General features: G+C 47.5%; 1 protein-coding gene and 1 long non-coding RNA gene across 2 annotated transcripts in view; one reads left to right on the forward strand and one right to left on the reverse strand.

The window, feature by feature from the left end:
- LOC309858790 overlaps positions 1-1,338 on the reverse strand; it is a 71,082-nt gene extending 69,744 nt beyond the window's left edge. Inside the window, exon 1 of the long non-coding RNA XR_014308323.1 lies at positions 1,198-1,338. This is a non-coding gene — a long non-coding RNA (uncharacterized lncRNA). The remainder of the gene's footprint in view (positions 1-1,197) is intronic.
- Positions 1,339-1,911: 573 nt separating this feature from the next.
- Positions 1,912-20,685, forward strand: part of PGBD5 (piggyBac transposable element derived 5) — a 106,428-nt gene continuing 87,654 nt past the window's right edge. The window contains exon 1 of the mRNA XM_082718865.1: positions 1,912-2,308. Within this exon, the coding sequence (XP_082574991.1) occupies positions 1,990-2,308 (319 nt within the window). The 5' untranslated portion in view covers positions 1,912-1,989. The remainder of the gene's footprint in view (positions 2,309-20,685) is intronic.

Here is a 20,685-nt window from a genome sequence, read left to right on the forward strand (position 1 = left end):
CTTGCCTATGTATTTCAGTGTTTTGATCCCTTTCGATTATTTTTTAAAATATATGTCATTAAATTTTACAGGAGTATTACAGAATTCCTAATTGCAGAATTTGAACTTGAGCTACGCAGTCTTACTTTTCGTCTTCAATCTATGTGTCATTGACCTTTTTAAGTCTGATTACCTGTATGAACTCTCTTCAGAATCTTTCCCTGGTTAACACAGTATAGAGAAGTGCTGGAAACCAGTTCTTTTCTGTGACACAATTCTTCCAACGGAGTTGAAATGCTTTGCAAACAATTTCACGTATATCAGCCAATTCATATACAAAAAGCAATGTCATGTGAATCCTTTCCTTTTATATATCATCTTTCAGTGATGATCAGGAATTCATGCTGGTACAGAGACTCTGGTTTGGGAGGAGGAAACAGGGGCTTGCGAGGGGAGGGCAAGAGCAGAAGCTGCTCACCTGCTGTTAGAACTGACCTTACCTGGTGGTCCCAACATCTTCATCCTTTATGCATCTGCATCCTTTATGCATGAAATAGCAATATGCCTTTCTCTTTCGTGTAATCCTTATTTAGTTAATACCCAGTAGGATTGGCAAGCCCTTCACATCTCTGTGGATTTATTTTATTTCAGAGTGCAAGTGACTTTATGGCCCAGTTACCATCATTGTGACTTATTGCATTATTGTGGGAGGGAGAGAGGAGCAAGAAACAGCCTTGATCATGTGTATCGTCATCAATGGAATGAGTGCCACGCACTCCTGGCCAAGGCAGAGGGATGGATGAAACCTTTCTGATCTATTATTTATCAGAACACTGAGGCCTGGGTGATTGTGCTGTATTTTAATAGACAAGTGTGTCAAATGTATGGGTGAAGATGTTGCAATAGTGGTCTTGAGTAATTAATATTTGGAAGGTAATGAATATTTTGAGTTTAAAGGATGTCAAAGGTCAAAGACCGGAGGAATGACTAAGACCGGATGTTGCCCCCCCTCAAATTACAGGGGTATTGAAGCCAGACTGAGTCACCACCTGACCCCAGGAATGGACCGGCGAGGCGGGCTCCTTATTAGAGCAAGGCTCCCGGAAGCCAGATAGCCCTTGTGCTTGCAAGAGCTCAAGGCACTGCCTGCTGTGGAGCACCGAAGCAGCAGCAGCCCCAGCAGCCGCGGGAATCGTGACCCTTGGGCCCGGCGCCTACCTGGAATTTCCGCAGCGCCTGGTTCAGAACCACCGGGGCGGACAGCTCCCCGCCGCCGCCGGCGCGGACTGCGGAATGGGACCAAGAGCGCGGGCTTCACGCTCGGTGAGCCGGCTCGGGCAGCGGGAAGACCGGCTGCGTCCCCCCAACCCCTGACACCCCCTCGGTTCCTCCCTTCCCCTGCGGGGCCGCGCGGGGCCTGCGGGTGGCCGTCCCAGGCCGCACGTCCCCGCAGGCGAGGAAGCCACCGGCCGCCCTCCCCCTTGCCGCCGCCGACGCTCTCCTCGCCCCGCCTGACCGAGGGAAGTGGGGCGTGCCCCGCGCCGGCCCCGCCTTGGCCTGCCTCCTATTGGCCGGCGGGCCGGAGGGGCGAGGAGGCGGGGTCCGCCTCTGGCAGCTCGAGCCCGGGAAGGTCGGCCGCGGAGCGCGGGGTGCCGCGGGAGGGTGCGCGGGGACGCAGCGGGCGCCGAGGAGACGCAGCGGCGGCGGTAGCGGCGACAGTAGCGGCGGCGGTAGCGGCGGCGCCTGGGCCCAGCCGCAGCCCCTGCCTCCTGCCCGCGCGCCCTGCGTCCCGCCGCGGCCCGCAGCCTGCGGCGCCCGAGCTCCGAGGGCGCTTCCCCGGGCGCTGGGCCCGAGGCGGCCAAGACGGCGGGCCGGCCGGGCGCGGGGCGGCGGGCGCTGTGCTGCGGGCTGCGCTGGTGGGGGGCGGCGAGCCGCGGCGCGGGCCCGGGGCCCGGCGCGTGCGGCTGGGAGGCGCTTTGGGGGGCGGGCGCGCGGGCGGCGGCCGGGGCCATGGCCGAGGGCGGCGGGGGCGCGCGGAGGAGGGCGCCGGCGCTGCTCGAGGCGGCCCGCGCGCGCTACGAGAGCCTGCACATCTCGGACGACGTGTTCGGCGAGTCCGGCCCGGACAGCGGCGGGAACCCCTTCTACAGCACGTCCGCCGCCTCGCGCTCCTCCTCGGCCGCCTCCTCGGACGACGAACACGAGCGCCCCGGCCCCCCACAGCCTCCAGGCGCCCCCGAAGGGCAGGAGTCCGACGAGGACGAGGCCAGCGCGGGTTGGAGTGCCACGCTGCGGGACCGCCCGCCCCCGCGCTTCGAGGACACCGGGGGTAAGGCGCGGCCTGCGGGGGCGGGGGCGGCCGGGGAGGCGTGAGCGCGGGGCTGGGAGAACTCCAGACGCTCCGCCGGCCGGCTGCTCGCGGGCGGCTGTTCGCGTCAGCACACAGATGGGGCCGTGGCAGCGGGGATTTGGAGTGCGAGAATCAATCTGGTTGCGTGGTGGTGGTTGGTGGGGGCCGCTCCGACTTCCCCGCGGATGGAGAGGATGAGGCGGAAGCTGGGGCCGGCACCCTGCCGCTGGCAAGGACCCAAAGGGGGGCCTTCCCTCCCTTGCTGGGAGTGTCCAACCCAGTCACACCTGTGGGGTTGCTCGTTAGGGGCGCGTTTGAGTTAGGTTCCTAAAGCCCTATGCAGCTTGTGTGTGAGTGTGTGAGTGTGTGTGTCTTGCGGGTCGAGGGTGCATAAATCGGTTTGTGTGGATGGCCCCAGAGCAGCCTTACCCAGGTGCCAGGGGTGGGGCAGCCAGCCTTTGGAGGGAGGCCCAGTGCGAGCTGGGATGTCTTCTCTGGCTCCTGTTTTCTCCAGTGAATCTGATCAACTTTGTCCATGCCTTTCAGGATCACTTGCTCAGAGAAGAGTGAGAGGACCAGTTAGCAGCGTTAAGCTGTCTGCTCTCGCTCCAGAAGGCACTTGTGTGTTCTGCTTACCGACAGGGTCATGGTCAAGCCCCTGATATCTGGAGGTCGCAGGCCTGCTAGCAGTTGTGGCTGCTTGAAGTCCTCCTTTACTGCCTTCTTTTTGGGAAGGTAGTTTTGACACGTCTCTGCTTAGCCTGCAGAAGCTCTGCGGCCTCTGCCCTCTGGGAGAGATGGAGACCAACCAGCAGTCCCACCTGTCCCCTGATGCTTTCTGTTCCTTGCTCAGCAGCCTACTGCGGCAGGCCCTTGTTTCTGCACACCATTTTCGTGTGTGGAAGAGTGTGCAGCCAGTGTTTTGGAGGACCAGGGAGTGGTCATACTGGACCCAATGCCGCTCTCCCTGTGGCTCTCCATGATTGTTGTTCAACCATAGGAGGGCAGGCCAAAGGGAGCCCTGGCTGGTGCCTGGGCTTGGATCTGGACCTTGTGCTGCAGCCTGCTGGTAGGCTGATTGGGTTGGCTGGACTCTCTCAGCAGGGAGTGGTCTGCAGACCTCCCACAGACAGGCTGCAGTGTGAACACCCTGAGCTACAGCTGGGCTCTAGGGTCCGAGTCAACTGTGCCATGTTTTGGAATGGTGAATTTAACATATTCTCATTTAGGCTTCAGTTCAGAGTTTGGGAATTTTCAAAGTCACGGCACCCTGCATAATCCTTTTAAAACCCGTACATTTCCCAGAATGTCATAAGGGTTTCCAGCCCCAGATGGCTGTTTTCCATTCAATTAGCTCTTTAAGAATTGTATGTACCCAGAGCTCTGGTTGGCAGACTTGATGCTGTGAGTGCTGTGATCCAGTTTTTGATCCTGGAACATGAGAGACATGTCCTCTTGTTTCCCTCCCTCTCTGGGGAAAATAGGGGAATCGTGTTAGCTTGAGCCTGCTTATGACTAAGAGCCATGAGTGTTGGTCTGAGAAGGATGAGCACACCTAAATACATTTTCAAGCAATATTACGTTTCTCAGTAACCTATACTTGGGAGAAATTCTGCATCAGCAATTTAATCTAGCCACTGCAGCACTTAAATGGTCATGAAGTTCAGGATCATTTGTCATTTAGCATCAGGTTCAAATTCTGCTTCCTTTGGATGTGCACTGAGCTCACACCTGGACCCGAGAATCACAGGCAGGCAGGCGCTTTAACCAAAGACATTAGTGGTTATTGGATGGTATTTATACCCAATTTTGTTTTCCGGTTTTGTGTGGAAGCTTGCTTTTAAAATCCAGCCCTAATGAAGAATTTCCTTTTCTCCTTGAAACAGTCTTTCCCTGTGGGAGATTCGGGGTGGTGGCGGAAGGGTGAGGTGGATGGTTTATTAAACATGAGTTCAGATGGCCTGGAACAATGGGATATGATTTATGGGGCCTGGAAATAGATGCCGGGCAGAGAAAACCCTTGTGCCCCGCGGTGGGGGGGGAGAGATGGACGGGTTTGGTAAGAGTGAGAGCTGCACCCTGGCCAGTCTGAGAGCAGAGAGGCTCAGGCTCTGAGGTTTATTAAAGTGTCAAATATAACCCCACTTTCAAGGAAGGCAGCTTGGGCCTGTCTTCCATCTTTGTTCCCTGGTTCGTTGACAGACCTCAGCAGGCCAGTGGGGTAGGAAAGAGGGGTAAACAGGACGGTGGCATCTGGATCTGTGATCAACCCTTGTATAGGAAAATCCGTAGCAGAAATGGCTGTTTGCTGCTAGAAGCAGATGAGGAAAGCAAAGGACTTAGGGAACAGGTTTCCTGCCTGCCTTCTGCTGTAAAAGTGTGTCTGTGTGTGTGTGTGTGTGTGTGTGTGTGTGTGTGCGTGTGTGTGTAGATAAGTGAATGTGTATGTGTGCACCAGTGTCTTACACATAAATATGTATTGCTTGTGCTAGCTTGGGCTGGTTGGGGTTTTTGGTTTTGGTTTTAAATTAGAGATTACAGGTGCTGTCTGGGAGCCCCGCTGATGCCCTAGAGTCCCTGCGCCAGAGAGAGGCATCGGCACTGGGCACCCCTGAGCTTGGATCTGCATCTGGAGTTCAGTAGGGAGGCACCTGGTGCCCAGCCGAGGGGAGGAGGGCAGGGAGGCAGAGGTGTTTCTGTGGTTCAGGTTGAGACTCGTCTGCTAGTGGCTATTCTAGTCTTCCAGTCTTCCCAGATTCTTCCTTCTGTTCTGTCCACGCATTTAGCTTCCTGGATCAGGTGCTCCAGAAGTGCAGCGAGCAGGTAGGAGTGGAGGTATCCTCTCCCTCTCCCCCTTCCCTCTCCTCCCTGGGTTCTGGTTGTGCCTGGAGATATGGGCCCCCTTGAGGTGATTTAAATCCAAAGACCATGCTTGCCCTGCTGCCTCTTAAACCCTGTGTGAAGGGAGGGTCAGCCTGGAAGCTGGAGATGCATGCTGGGACCCCAGGGTCCAGAACCTTCTCCTGATCAGACTTACAGCTCTCCCTCTAAAATAACCCCCTCAAGCTGTCAGCCTCGCCTGCCCATTGTGTAAATAACCGACACAGCAGGCAGGCTCACTCCTTGGAAGCAGCTCGAAATTCAGACCTGGCTGCTTTCTGGGCTTCTGCCCTTTTCATGTCTTATTCCGAGCAGTCTTGTGATTTGTTCCCTCTGAGGAGGCAAAGGAACAGGCAGATTCCCAGATGCTCGGGGGCTCCTGTGTGTTTGGCTTTGTCGGTAGTTCCTTTGCCATGGCTGGCTGGATTCTGAGCTGTTTGCTTTTTCTCTTAGAGGCTGGACATCCTAAGAGTGTTTTCTCTGTGTACCGTGTCAGCAACCCTCAGTAATCATTCAGTAGGGAGGTGTGACCTTGAGAAGCTGAAGACGACCGCAGGGCTTTGGAAATTAACATGGTTAAATGTTTTATCTTAGGGTTTGTTGTTGGTTTACTCGGCTTAAAGTCTTTTTTGACTGAGAAGTAAGAGGAGAAACATCTTAAAGCTAGAGTTAAATGTATACGCTCATAATGGGTTTGTGAGCTGAGGTACCTGGGCCCTCGTCATTGGTGTCCACGGTGAGCCACTGCTCCCAGCTTTAGCTCTGTATGGCATTCGGTGGCTCCGGGAGGAGCTGGGCGTCTGGGCGAGCGACAGGGTACGCCTTATGCAGTGCTCCCTAATAGTCAGCCACGTGCCCCTACCACACAGAATTCAGAGAAGGGAGCTTCCTGGAGGGAGGTGGTGTTCAGGCTGTGGGCATGACGGTGACCACAACCAGCGGGCCCCCGTCATAGCGTTCCGTTTCATAACCACGCCAAACCTTTGCGAGTACTCCGAGAGAGCCGTGATCACCTCCACTTGACAGAGAAACATGGTTTCCTCTGAGGCGATGAGATTACCTGGGGAAGTGGTAGCCTTCTTTCGAGGGAGACTTGATTAATCAGGGAGGGTCGTGCCTTTTTAGTTTTTTTTTCTTTACATCATCTAAAAACTTTTGCCGTCAGAAATATTTTTGTATTTTTACAGGGAATTGCTTGTCACTTTTTCTCAGGGCATATGCAGTTCAGTGAGGTCTAATGCATGTATGGATTTGTGTAACCAATCCACACAGTCAGATAAGAGACAGAAAATCTGGAATGTTATCTCTTTATTTAATCTGTCGCAGCCACTGTGTTGAGCATCAATAGAGTGCTTCTGCAGGCAGCAGGGCTCTGAATCCATAGGGAATCTGGGGATTGTGTGGGGTCTGGTACTCAGTTTGATTTTATTTATTTTATTTTTTTTAAAGATTTTATTTATTTTATTTGACAGATAGAGATCACAAGTAGGCAGAGAGTCAGGCAGAGAGAGAGGGAGGAGGAAGCAGGCTCCCTGCTGAACAGGGAGCCCGATGCAGGGCTCGATCCCAAGACCCTGGGTTCATGACCTGAGCCGAAGGCAGAGGCTTTAACCTACTGAGCCACCCAGGCGCCCCTGGTACTCAGTTTTAAAGTTGAAAACTCACCTTTATTCTTAAGAAGTGTGATTGTGTATTTTTTTCTTATTAATAAGTAATATATGTACATTTTAGGGAAAAATGGTAAAATTTTAAGAAATCCCATAACCCCTCATGACCTTAGCTAATCATAGTTAATCATATCGAGTATATTCTTCATATATCTTAGGTGACACCTTGTTGGGTGACCTGCTCTTTAATTGTAATTAATATATTGTAGTCGTTTTCCATTTACATTTTTAAATGTCAATTTTAGTGAGTCCGCGGTATCACACAGTTTCCTCTGGGTCAGTGTTGTTGCTGCCACCCTCTTGTATTTATTCTGCTATGGTAAATATTCTTGAAACCTATGTGTGCACATCTGTAGCACAATCCTTAGCAGAAAATGACCAAAGCAGAATTGAATCAAGGACCCACTGTAAGGTTTTTGGTGTCTGTGGTGAAATAGGTCTCCAGAAACACCTACGACGCTCCTGCCCGCCACGCACCAAAATCCTTAGAAATGCTCGGAGGACCTGCTCTAGTGCGTGATTCCTGCCCGTTGGGGCTCTTAGAGGACCGTTGCCTTTGGTAAAGCTTGCTGAGGTGTAATACACACACACAGCACATGAGTTGTAATACACACACACAGCACGTGAGTCCTAGCGCGGCACGCTGTGTGTAACTACTACCCAGATGAGGATCAGGAATGTTCTGAGCACCCCAGAGGTTCCCTCCTGCTCCTTCCCACTCAGTCACTCCCTGCCCCCTGCTTCTGTTCCATCACCAGCCATAAAGTTTGCCTGTTACCTTGCTCTGGTGGTTCGGTTCCTCAGGACATCTGTGGATTCCTTCTTGTTGCGTATGTGGCATCTTAAATTTCATATCAGGCGTAGTCTTCCATCATGTAAGTACTGTAGTCGGTTATCTGTTTTCCTGTTAATGGTCTTTTACATGGCGTCCAGTTTGGGGCTTCTGAGGATTAGCTGCTTCAGACATTCTCATGTTTTTAATGACAGATACATTTCCCTTGAGCATGTAAACCTAGGAAAAGGTTTGCCAGGTCCTAGATTTGATGCGGGTCTCCCCCTCTGCCCTGTTGACCTCGTGGGCCGGGTGATGTTTTGCTGAGGAGGCCTGTCTTGTGCATGGCCAGATGTTGGCCACCTCCATTCAGCCTCTCCCCACCGAATGCCCAGTGGCGCCCTTTGCTCCAATTACAACAACCAAACGTTTCTCCAGGCATTGCCATATGGCTGCTGGGGAGCCAAATCACCTGCACCTGCTTAATTTTTTTAAAAAATTTATTTTAAATTTATTTTTTGAAAAGATTTTATTTATTTATTTGAGAGGGAGGGGAGAGGCAGAGGGAGAGGGAGAAGCCAACTCCCTGTTGAGTAGGGAGCCCGGCACAGGGCTGGATCCCAGGACCCCAGGATCATGACCTGAGCCGAAGGCAGACGCTTCACCGACCGTGCCCCCTGGTGCTCTGAGAACCCCTGATTCAGTACATGCTGCCACACTGTGTTCCAGTTCATCCAGCCGCCAGCGACGTGCGGGACATGCCATGTGTTAATTCAGCATCATATTGAACCCTGCTGGGATATAATGATGAGTGAGACCTGTCTCCTGGGGTCCAGCAGGAGAGACAAAGTAAAGACAAGGAGAAAGAGCCTCTGGGAAGCAGTGGGATCAACGTTAACAGGGATTTATATGGAATTCTGGGGAGGGTCACCTGGTCCAGCGGGATTGGGGAGGAGGTGGCCCCTCTGATGGAGGTGGCCCCCTGAGCTGCTTCTGGAAGCAGAGATAATGATTACTCAGGTAAAGAGGAAGGAACAGGGCATCTCCAACTCAGGCAAAGGCCAGGAGGAGAGAGAAGGTATGCCACTCTGCCCAGGGGCGAACCCACCCTTTTCCTACCCTGAGCATCCCAACCCGAGGCCTTATTTACGAAAATGTCCTGACACGCGACATGATGTCCTTGTTACCACAGCACAAGTAACTGTAGCTGGGATCCAAGGTCCCATGTTCAGGTGCAGATACAGATGTTTCCGGCGTTTCCTGGCGCCCACAGGGAGGGGAATGTGGTCGGCTCGGTGAGATCTACGAACTTAGGATGGAATCTCTGGAGAAGCCCTGAGCTCTGCCCTCGAAAGAAGGAAGAGGGAAAGGGAAAAACTCAACTTCTGTTGGCAGAAAGAGGCACGGTGTTGTCTCTGGTGGGAGGGATGTCGTACTAAAAGGATAACAGGCTCTGAAAACACCCTGTACTGTGACGATGATGTTCCGCCCCGACTGGCATGTGGTGCAGAGAGCCCCTCTCCCCTTTGTGAGTTTCAGAAAAAACTTACTACAAAAGTAGGAACCCCGGGCAATAGTTAGCTGTGTGTTTAATAAGCCACTTTACTCAAAAATTTAGAACTGCAAATCTTTACACTCTCACTGTGACAGACTCACTCCTTGGCCAGGATATTGGAAACTTCATCTGCTTCCATTTCCAGCTTCTGGTCTGGTGGACACCCGCACCCCATCCCCATTTCTTCTGTGGAAGAGGAGCGATCTTTTACAAATATAGGCTAATCTGATGATGCCCCGCTTAAACCTTCATGTAGCTTCCGGCTGAAACCAAAGGGAATTCCAGAGTCCTTCGCAAGGCCTTCAACGCCCACAGCTGCTCCACAGCCTTCCTTTCCAGTGTCCCCTGTAGTCCCCTGTCCTGCCATCTGCACATAATCTATTCATTTCCGCCTTCATGCCTATGGGGCCCATACCTGGAATGTTCTTCATGGCAGGCTCTGCTTGTTAGTTTGGTCTAGATGTCACTGCCTTACGCCATCCCTCTTTGCTGCCACATTTGCTAATATGTTTCCCTTGTGGGATGAGATGCTGGATGTCTTGGTCCAGTTAGGACACGGTGAGTCCTTAATGTTTGTTGAATAAAGGAACTAACAGAAGTCCAGATGAACACACAGCTAGATTGTTAAAAATGAGAATGGAGGGGCACCTGGGTGGCTCAGTGGGTTAAGCCACTGCCTTCGGCTCGGGTCGTGATCTCAGGGTCCTCGGATCGAGTCCCACATCGGGCTCTCTGCTCAGCGGGGAGCCTGCTTCCTCCTCTCCCTCTCTGCCTACTTGTGATCTCTCTCTGTCAAATAAATAAATAAAATCTTTTAAAAAAAATGAGAATGGAATCAGCACCAATAAGAAATGTCTACAAGGAGCTAAACATTTTCTACATCCCAAATAGTGGAAGAGAGGTTGGACCACTCTTGAGGGAACGGATTCCCTACTAGGATGGCAGCGAAGCAAGTCTGGGATGTATTTTACAGGTTTTCTGTCCTGCATAGAAAACTGAACTTGGCCTCGGAGGAACTCTACAACCTTGGGCTTCCGCAGCCTGCCCACTTCCTAAGAGCTAGAGACCCCCAGACAGGAGCCTATTAGAAATCTGAAGGGAAGCCAGCCTCTTGTACCCTTTTATCTGTTTAACAAGTGCTTGTGTGTCCTGTACTATGTGCAGATAGTGTTCTAAGAACTTCGTTTTTTGTGTTTTTTTTTTTAAGATTTTATTTATATATTTGAGAGAGAGAGAGAGGGCAGGAAGTGAAGAGGGAGGGAGAGGGACATGCAGACTCCTCGCTGAGCAAGGAGCCTGACACGGCCCTATCCCAGGACCCTGAGATCGTGACCTGAGCTGAAGTCAGATGCTTACCCACTGAGCCACCCAGGTGCCTCTAAACACTTTGTAACGTGTGTGCTCCTCAAAACAGTCTTGTGAGGTATTATTATCCTCATTTTTAGTATAAGGAAACTGAGTCACCGATTGGTCAAGTGATCTCGGGTGAAAGAGCTCCTTTGATTAGGGGTCGAGGAAACCCCATTCTTACAGCGTGAATGTGGAACACAGTATATCTGGTCAGATCTGCTAATTAATGATATTTCCCTTGTGAGGGGCCCTTGAAGGCCAGTGTCATTCTCCAGATCTTTCTGACCTGCTGCCTCTCTTCCTGGTGGCGGCACCTCGTTACTCAGCACCCTTTGTAGTGAGATGGGGCTGCTGCCTGGATTCAGGGTGGTGGAAAATGAGCCCAAGGATGGGTTCCACTCTCAGGCCTGGCCACGGGGAGGCCCCTCAGAGCTACACGTCAGGGATGTTGGGGGCCAGCAGGCAAAAGGACCTCCTATCGAAATTACCGTTTGGAGAAAAGCTGCTCCGGCATCAGCCACAGCTCTCTGGGACTAAATGCTTGTCGGCCAGAAATGAACTCCTTCCCGGGTTGGTTCATGGTACGCTTGGTGGGGGGTGTTAGAGGAGCCATGTTTGCAGACACAGATGCTGAAGAAAAGCGGATTCCTCAGGGGAAGTGGATTCAGAGCAGTAGGGCCCACACGGCATTGCTGCGTGGGGACTCCTGAGGGGCTACGAGGGAAGACAACCCAGAGGATACAAATCGATTCCTTGTCTCCTCGCAGCGATGTTCCCAGGGTGATTTTGGGAGCGGCCAGGGAAGGGTGCTGGGAAGCCACGTGCATCTGGCGCTCTGGAGATGGGTGCTGAACGGCATGTTGGTGGTTTGAGGCTGTAGACGGTTTGGAAGGGGCTAAGGGGTCAGTTTATAGCTGGAGAGGACCTGGGGCAGGAGGCCTGGGCTGTGCGTGGGCTCACCCTGTGACTTTGCACCAAGGGGCTCTTTCCCAGGGTTCTGAGGGTCAGTAAAGATGTGCGGGGAAGCCCAGAGCTGCTGGCTCATTCCGGGGAGCTTTATCTTTCTTCCTTTAAACTGCCTCTGTCCCGTGTGGCCAAAATGCACATGATGGCTTTTGTGCTACGTAGGTGATTTTCAGACCTTTTCAGCAACCAGGAACCTTAAAGAGGGCAAACCTAGGGCACCTATATGAGGCAGGGGAAAGCAGGTGCTGTCTTTGAAGCTGGGAGTGTTAGGGCCCCAAGCCCCCCACCCCACCCCAGGGTGCTTCCACACCCCATCCCGCTTCCCGGCAGCCCCTCAGTTCCTCATACTCTAATGTGAAGGACCTTTGGCTGGGACCTGGGTCAGGAGAGGGGAGAGGCCTCTGAGAGGCACCCAGTCCTTTTCTGAGATGGTGAAGAGGACACTGATAAGTCAATGAGATTCTGATGTTTCAAAGCCACCCAAAAGTGTCTATGGCAAAAGTGATTAAAAGTTGTATTATTTTGGGGCTTCCTGAGTGCCTCAGTTGGTTAAGCATCTGCCTTCGGTTCAGGTCATGGTCTCAGGGTCCTGGGATCGAGCCCCAAATCGGGCTCCCTGCTCAGTGGGAGAGTCTGCTTGTCCCTTTGCTTATGTACTCTCTCTCTCAAAAAAATCACACTTTTTTTTAGTTTTAAAGATTTTTATTTTATTATTTTGGATGGAACTGGAATGGGAGGACACCTGTTTCCTTCTTTAGGAAACTGTTACAAAAAGAAGATCAGGAATTGCGAGAAAGGATGATTTTCTAGGAAGAAAAAATATAAATAAGTGTAATTGTCTAAAAGTGGTGAGAATCTTGCTTATAGATGTTCCTCCTGCATTTTGGAAAGTTGGAGAATCCGTAATACCTTCAATTAAAGTTTTCCTGAGAATCCCCAGCTGACTTTGGGTGTGGGGGGCATTGTCCTATGTGAAGATTCTGAGCTTCTGTGAGTGAACAGACCTCCACTCCAGAGTGACATAAAAAGCAATCTGCACCTCCTTCCTGATTTGTCTGTAATGAAACTTGCTTTCCTCAGGTCACAGCATTCGAGGCAGATAAATATGTTCCCTTTCGCTGGCTCTTACTCATACTTCAGCAAGATTTCCCATGTGCTTTCCTTGGCTGGCTGGGAAACTGGACCACAATTTATGGCATCTTAGGGGACAGTTGCGTAGAATTCCAGTGGGATCCCGGAACAGAACCTAATTGGAGATTAGAGACCATTGCGGTGCGAAGCTTTTCTTTGAGATCGAAAGAGGTGCATGTTATGCAAATATTAGCAAGTGTAAGTTCACACTGTCTATTGAATTGAAAATTTATAGACTCATTATGGTCAAGAAGGCTGGAAGATAAGTAGATTTTGGGAAAGATGCAGGTAAATTCAGGGAGGTGGCAAATTACCCCAGGGAAAGTAGAATGGCTAAAGAGTATGGCCCAAACTTTTAAAAATGATTTTATTCATTTATCTGACACACAGAGAGCCAGAAAGCACAAGTGGGGGGAATGGCAGAGGGAGAAGGAGAAGCAGGCTCCCTGCTGAGCAGGGAGGCAGGTGTGTGGGACTCGATCCCAGGACCCTGGGATCATGACCTGAGCTGAAGCCAGACGCTTAACTGACTGAGCCACCCAGGTGCCCCCTGGCCCCAACTTTCAAAGATGGTGTATGAAACCTTCTGGGAAGGAATGAAGATCAGCAACTGTTCTTGATTCTGTTTCTCAGGAAGGCATTGTGCTGTGGTGCCCAGGACATTGGAGACAGACACACGCTCAGTGCCCTTCCAGCTCTGCCGCTAAAGCAACACCTTCCAGAGGGCAGCTGCAGGCACCAGGTGGCATCACACAGGGTCAGACCCGGGAGGCACCCAGCCATGTACCCCTTCCACCATCCTGCTGGGTTTGGAAGAGCGCTATCAATGTCCCTGCTGACAAAGGACCATCCAGAGCGACGTGTCCCATGGGGCACGCCGGCATTCCTTCACCCCTTCAGGTTATTGGCAGCAAGGGTGGAAATTTTTGAAATTGCCTGGGAAAATGATAGCAAACAGCTCCAAAAAGGAGTTTCAGAATGCAGACTTCATACTATGTTTTGAGTACATTTCATTCATTTGGCAGATACTGACAGGGTGCTTATGTGCCCGGTGCTGCTGCATTAGAAACGGACTTGAGAAGTTAACAAGAGGGGGCTCTGGCCCTCAGCCAGCACAGAGTGGATCAATGGACGCAGGTGACCAACAGAGCACTGTGACGTGGAGTACTAGGTGCTCTCCTAAGAAGGGTGTGCTAGGAGCTGAGGGAACACTCGGGGGGGGAGCCAGCACCAACACTCGGGGAGAGCTATGGGAAACATGATGGATGCAGATGGCTCCAGTGGAAACCAGAGAACTGCTCAGATTCCTGCTTCTTAACAGCTCCAAGTGCCTGCTGCTTCAGAGACAGAGTGGGGGCTGGGCGAGCAGGGAGCTGGGGTGGGTGTGGCAATGCCTGAGTTCAGACCTGCAGCCCCTGCGCTGTTTCACCTGTCCGTTAAGGAGTACAATGACATAGGATGTCACCAACGGAGGATCTACCCCTGCATCCTGGTACTGGGAAAGCACGCGAGGGCTGCGGAGCTGAAAGCAAGAGTTGGTAGTTCCAGTAATGTGTGCAGGGTTTTAAAAACTATACACGGGGAAATATCCGGTCTTATTTGCATGTGTTTGTATCATGCACAATTTTTAACTGCAATCTTCCTTTTACCTTCTTCCCTGTTGTTAAGACTCTCCTCTCCTCACCGCTGCCTTTGTCCCTATAATACCTGTTGACAGCCTGGTGCTCATCCATGAGCTCATTCGCCTCTATCCACGCACGCATGGGGCTCTGTTACTGTTTAACATATATGGGCTCATTTTATTTACCTCTTGATCTAGTGCTTCCCGGTTAATAATCCCTCCTGCATAACGTCCTTCTGTTTTTATCTTCATTTTTATAAAGAATGGCTGCTCACCTTTTATCAGGTGCCTTTATTTTTTATCAAATGCATTTATTGCTATGGTCCTAGAGTTTTTTCACAGTTAATTTATTGAGGAGGTAAATCATATTGATTTTCTGGTCTGGAGCTCCCTTTATTTTCCTGGAATAAATCCAAGCTGGTCTCAGGATATAGTCCTTTGATAGATGCCTGACTTCTGTTATTTGCTAACATTAGTTCAGTTTCTGTTAGCTAATCTGTCCTAAGCCAGATTTGTTAATAGCTTCCCCTCTCCTCCCTCTCAGGTTTGGGTATTAAAATTGTGCTCAGCTTCATCAAGTGAATTGGCTTATTATTGTTTAATTGCCTGTTGCCATTTAACAGTAGAATGACGGTTATCCAGCTGCAAACCTGTCTGGTCTTGGAACTCATCTTCTGAATTTTCCATTCTTGAATCATTTGGATAATTTTGTTTTCCTAGGAATCATCATTTCTTCTAGGTTATCAAATTGATTAGTATAAAGTGCCTTGCAGTTTAGTGATTCTTTTATATTATGCATTTGCTTTTATATTTCTGTTCCCAATCCTTATCTGTTTTGCAACTCTCTCCCTCTCTCTGTCCCCTCCTCCCTGAAACCCCCCTTTCCTCATTCCCCTTCCCTCTCCCCACCTCCTCCCACACCCCAGCTTCCCCCTCTCTTATCCTTAATAGGGCATGTGAAGTTTTTTTTTATTATTATTTCATTAGTCTTTCATAGAAACAACTTTGAATTTATTTGCCCCTCATATTTTTTATTAGTTTAAAAATTTATCTTTATTATAATTACTTCCTTTCTTTTGATTTATTGAGCTGCCCTTTTCTGATGGATTTAAATGAGTACAGTTTCTTTTATTCAAAAAAATGTTTGAAATTGAAGACATTTGACACTAAAGTCTCCTTAGAGTATAACTTCTGGTGTCTTCTGTAAGTTTTGGTATGAAATAGTCTCCTTTCCATTGCTTTCAAGATTTTCTTCAGTCGTCTTATGATTTCTTCTTTGACTGAAGACTGTATTTCTTAACTTGTATGTAGTTTCAATTTTTTGTTACCAGGTTATCTTAATTCTGATTCTACTGGATTGTGATCAAAGAACTGTTCTTTAAATCTTTAATTTGGAAGGCTTGTAAAGGTTTCCTTTGTTGCCTAGTATGCAATTAATCTTTACAAATATGGCTTTTCTTAGGTGTAAGAAAGAAATGTTTTCCGAGGGAAATAAGGATGTCTATTTTCTGTGTGTCCTTGTTTTTCCCTCCTTCTAGTAGATACTCCTATTTGAAAAGCTAAAATTTTACCTTGTTCTTGCATTTTTAGAGTCTTTAGGTATTATGTTGTTAGATGTATGCCTGCTTATACCTTTTACATCTTCTTTCCAAACTCTGCCTTTAAAAATGTCCCTCTTCATCTTAGTACCTATAACTTTAGACCCAACTTGTCTGCAATGAATTTTGCCATTCCGGCTTTCTCTTTTGCATGGTATCTCCTCACCTGATACATTCTCAATCCCTTTTGCATTTTAAGTATGTTTCTTGAACAGCGTGGATCTGTAACCCCCTATAGGCGCTTTGATTTAGTAGAAGTCAGTCTGTACGCATTTAAAGTAATGACAAACAGTCATGATTTTATTCCTCCCATCTGATTTTGTTTGTTTTTATTTTCCCCATTTTTGATGTTTTTAGTCAAGTTCATTCTTTTTCTACTTGATAAATATAGAAGTTCTTTGCATTTTTCAATAACAGCTTAATTGAGGTATAATTCACAGGCCATACCATTCACCATCTAATGTGGACAATTTAATGGCTTTCAGTATAGTTAACTATACTATACTGAACTACTTGCACATTTTCATCATCCCCAAAAGAAAACTTTAGCCATCACCACCAGTCTTAGGCAACAGCTAATCTACTTTCGGTCTCTATAGATTTAGCTATTCTGGAAATTCCAGATAAGTTAAATTATGCAATATGTGGTCTTCTGTGACTGACTTCTCTCAATCAGCAGAATGTTTTCAAGGCTCCTCTGTGTCGTTGCACGTATCAAAATTCTATTCCTTTTCAAGGCTGAATATTATTCCACTGGCTGGCTGGATCACATTTTATTTATCTGTTCATCAGTTGATGAACATCTGGGTTGTTCTCACCTTTTTGCTATTACAAATAAACCCTAAATCTTCATGCACAAGTTTTTGTGTGGGCATAGTTTTTATTTTTCTTGGCTCTATACACAGGAGTGATATTGGTGTGTCATATGGCAACTCTGTGTTCAGCATTTTGAGGAGCTACTAAACTGTTTCTAATGTGGCTGCGATATTTTTCCAAGCCCATCAGCAATTTACAGGTTCCAGCTCTTCACATCCTGCCAACACCTGCTTTTGGGTTTTTTGATAGTAGCCATCCACGTGGGTGGGCGATGGTATCTCACCGTGGTTTTGATTTGCATTTCGCAAATAATTAGTGATGTTGAGCATATTTTCATGTGCTTATTGTCCCATATATTTTTATATACCTTATATATATACTTATAAATATATATATGATATATTTCATATTTTATTTATAATTAAATACATATTTAAGAATGTAAATATATATTTACATAAATATATGTTTAAATAAATATAAAATAATGTAAAATACATTTATATATTTATATATACATTTATATATTTATATATATGTTTGAATATTGGAGAAATGTGTATTCAAGTTCTTTGCTCATTTCTTAACTGGGTTGTTTTTTTATTTGAGTTGTAAGAATTCTTCACGCAGTCTGGATGTATGTTCCTTATATATGATCTGCAAATATTTTCTCCCATTTAGTGGCTTTTTGACTTTGTCAATGGGGTCCTTGGAAGCACAAAACTGGGACATTTTGGTGGAGTCCCATTTATTTGTTTATTATTTTTTATAAGTTGCTTGTACTTTGGTGTTATGGCTGAGGAACTGTTGTTAGATTCAAGACCACTAACATTTACCTTTGTGTTTTCTTCTGAGAACGTTATCATTTTTTTTAATTTTTTTAACTTTTTTTTTAAGATTTTATTTATTTATTTGAGAAAGAGACAATGAGAGAGAGCATGAGTGAGGAGAAGGTCAGAGGGAGAAGCAGACTCCCCGTGGAGCTGGGAGCCCAATGCGGGACTCAATCTGGGAGCTCTGGGATCATGACCTGAGCAGAAGGCAGCCGTCCAACCAACTGAGCCACCCAGGCATCCCGAACTTTATCATTTTAATGCTTACATTTATGTCTTTGATGCATTTTGGGTTATTTTCTCTGTATGGTGTGAGGCAGGGCTCCTGTTTCATTATTTGCATGTGGCTGTTTGGGAGTAAAATACTGTTCTTACCCCATTGAATTGTTTGGCACCCTTGTCAAACATCAGTTGACTAATTTATTTTCCTTTTTTTTTCCCCCCTTTGAGGCATTTCACATGCACGTGTATATTATATTTCTAGGAAAAAGGCATCCCAGGATTTTCCCTCCTGCCTGGCTTCTTCCTTCTTCATGGTGCATGATGACAGAAGAATTTTTCCGTGCAGTGAAACCAAACTGAAGGGATGGGAACAGAATATTCTGCTACTTTTCTAGATCTTTCAGTTATACATCAAGTCTGGGGCTGGTCATGCCACACTTGTTTAACTTGCCGTGAGGTTCACAGCAGTTTTCCCAGCTCTGTGGTCATCAATAATTTCAAATTTGCCAATGTACTCATGCTTCGTCATCACAGTGAGGAAACGGGACGATGACTTTGGTGCATGGCCTCCTAAGAACCTGGCCTTCGCCCCCCCTTTCAGCAGTGTTAATGTCCTTGAGGGCATCTGTGGGACATTTGTTCACACTGTTACTGCGGCACAGAAAGATGGCAGAAAAAGCTGTTTTCCCTTTTATTAATGTTTGGTCTTTTTCTCCTTCCCTTTCTCATAACCGAATGCGCATTTCCCCTCCGTCATTTTGAAAACAGCATACTGTTCTCCAGCTGTTTTCCCCAGACGAGACCTTGTGTATCAAGAATCCTTATTTCATGGTTATTATACACAATCTTAAAGATTTATGACTATCCTCTTATTTTACACATGCATACACACGAAGCACTAAATACGGATTTTATCTGAATGGCTAAATGTTGGCCAAGACAGAGGCCAGTTGTAGTGGGAACTTCTAGGATAAAGATATAGTCTGAAGTTTCTGTTCTTTAAAAAAAGCCTTCAGGGGTGCCTGGGTGGCTCAGTGGGTTAAAGCCTCTGCCTTCAGCTCGGGTCATGTTCCCAGGGTCCTGGGATCGAGCCCCACATGGGCCTCTCTGCTCAGCAGGGAGCCTGCTTCCTTCTCTCTCTCTTTGCCTGCCTCTCCGTCTACTTGTAATCTTTGTCAAATGAATAAATAAAAAATTAAAAAAAAAAAATAAATAATAAATAAATAAATAAATAAATAAATAAAATAAAAAAAGCCTTCATATTTTATTAAAAATTTTAGGTGTCTGAATTCAAAAGGTTGACAATACTGTACAATAATAATAATAATAATAATATAATATATCTTCTAATAATAATAATAATAATATAATAATAATAATTTCTCCTGCTGCACAGTCACTGCTGCACACTAGTAAAATGAGATGTTTCTTTTCTTCTTTTTTAAAGATTTTTTTATTTTATTTATTTGACAGACAGAGATCACAAGTAGGCAGAGAGGCAGGCAGAGAGAGAAGGAGGGAAGTGGGCTCCCCGCTGAGCAGAGAGCCCGATGTGGGGCTCGATCCCAAGAGCCTGAGATGACCCGAGCCAAAGGCAGAAGCCTAACCCACTGAGCCACCCAGGTGCCCCGAGATGTTTATTTTCATTTGGGATTATGGAGGGGCAAGGTGTTTTTGGCTCTCCTGCTGAAGTAGGGGCTCCTGTCAGTATTGTCTCCACCTTTTTCCCTAATAGTAGCTCTGGAAGATGAAGACGTCCCTCCATCTCCCAGACATGAGGGTTTGACCAGGACATGGGATGGTATAAGCTCATTGACATAGTCTCATAAACTAAGCCCTGCTTTATTGGTCACAGTCGTTCTCCATGTATTTTCAGGAGTAAACTTCAGGTGTTGCCCTTACTCTAATTTTTCTTTCTGAGACTTCTGACTGCAATCCCTACTTCCTGCAGTCACTCGAGGAGAAACGAGGCATGTGGCAGCGCAACAGTGTGTTTTTCTTTCAAGATGACAGAATCACTCTTGATTTCTGTACGCATCTTGGATTTTCATATACGAACATGGATTTTGGTGTCTACCCTGAGGAGGTGATACGTAAGGTGTGAGGCACACTTGTATTGTCATGACACTTCACCTGGGTTACACAGAACTTTCTGGGCCCGGCAGAAAGGCAGAAACCTGGGTGAATTCCTCATTGTTCCAACAGGCTGTCAGCCCTCAAAGGCCTTCTGGATGTGTTTGTGCATCGCAGTGTCTGCTGTGTAAGATACAGAAAGAGCACAGTAGTTCAGGGGGGAAATATTTAGGAACACATTTTCCAGGAGGAACCAGGATTCAGTTTGGATGACTCTTGACCATTTTTCTTCTTCTGATGACTGAAAGTGGTAGTTAGTCTACAGTCATGGTTTTAACATGCATTTTGAATGTAACGTTAGTTTCCATTGACATAAAACTGTAAGAATTGTTTTCCTAAAGGGCATTCGTGTAAGGCCTGTTGTTTTCCAGCTTGATTAATGAAAACAAATTTTTTCTGTAATGCTTTCTTCCTACTCTGTATTTGTTTTCAGGGCTGGATTGAAAGTGATTTATTGTGGATGGTCTTATATCTGCTCGAGGAATTTTTTTCTGTTCCTGGGTTTTTAAGGTGGCAGAGTTGACTTTCTGGTTTTAATTCATCTTTACTAGATGAAGAATTCTCAAATAGGACCTTTTCTTGAAATATTCATAGCCTGGGGCGCCTGGGTGGCTCATTCAGTTAAGCATCTGCCTTTGGCTCAGGTCATGAATGCAGGGTGCTGGAATTGAGCCCCGCATTGCACCGGGCTCTCTGCTCAGTGGGGAGTGTACTTCTCCTGATCTCTTAGTGTTTCTCACCTCTCTCAATCAAATAAATTTTAAAAATCTTTAAAAAAATAAACATAGCCTGAATTAAGTGACTAAAACATT

This window comes from Mustela nivalis, assembly GCF_964662115.1.
Source record: "Mustela nivalis genome assembly, chromosome: 2".
NCBI classification, from domain to species: domain Eukaryota; kingdom Metazoa; phylum Chordata; class Mammalia; order Carnivora; family Mustelidae; genus Mustela; species Mustela nivalis.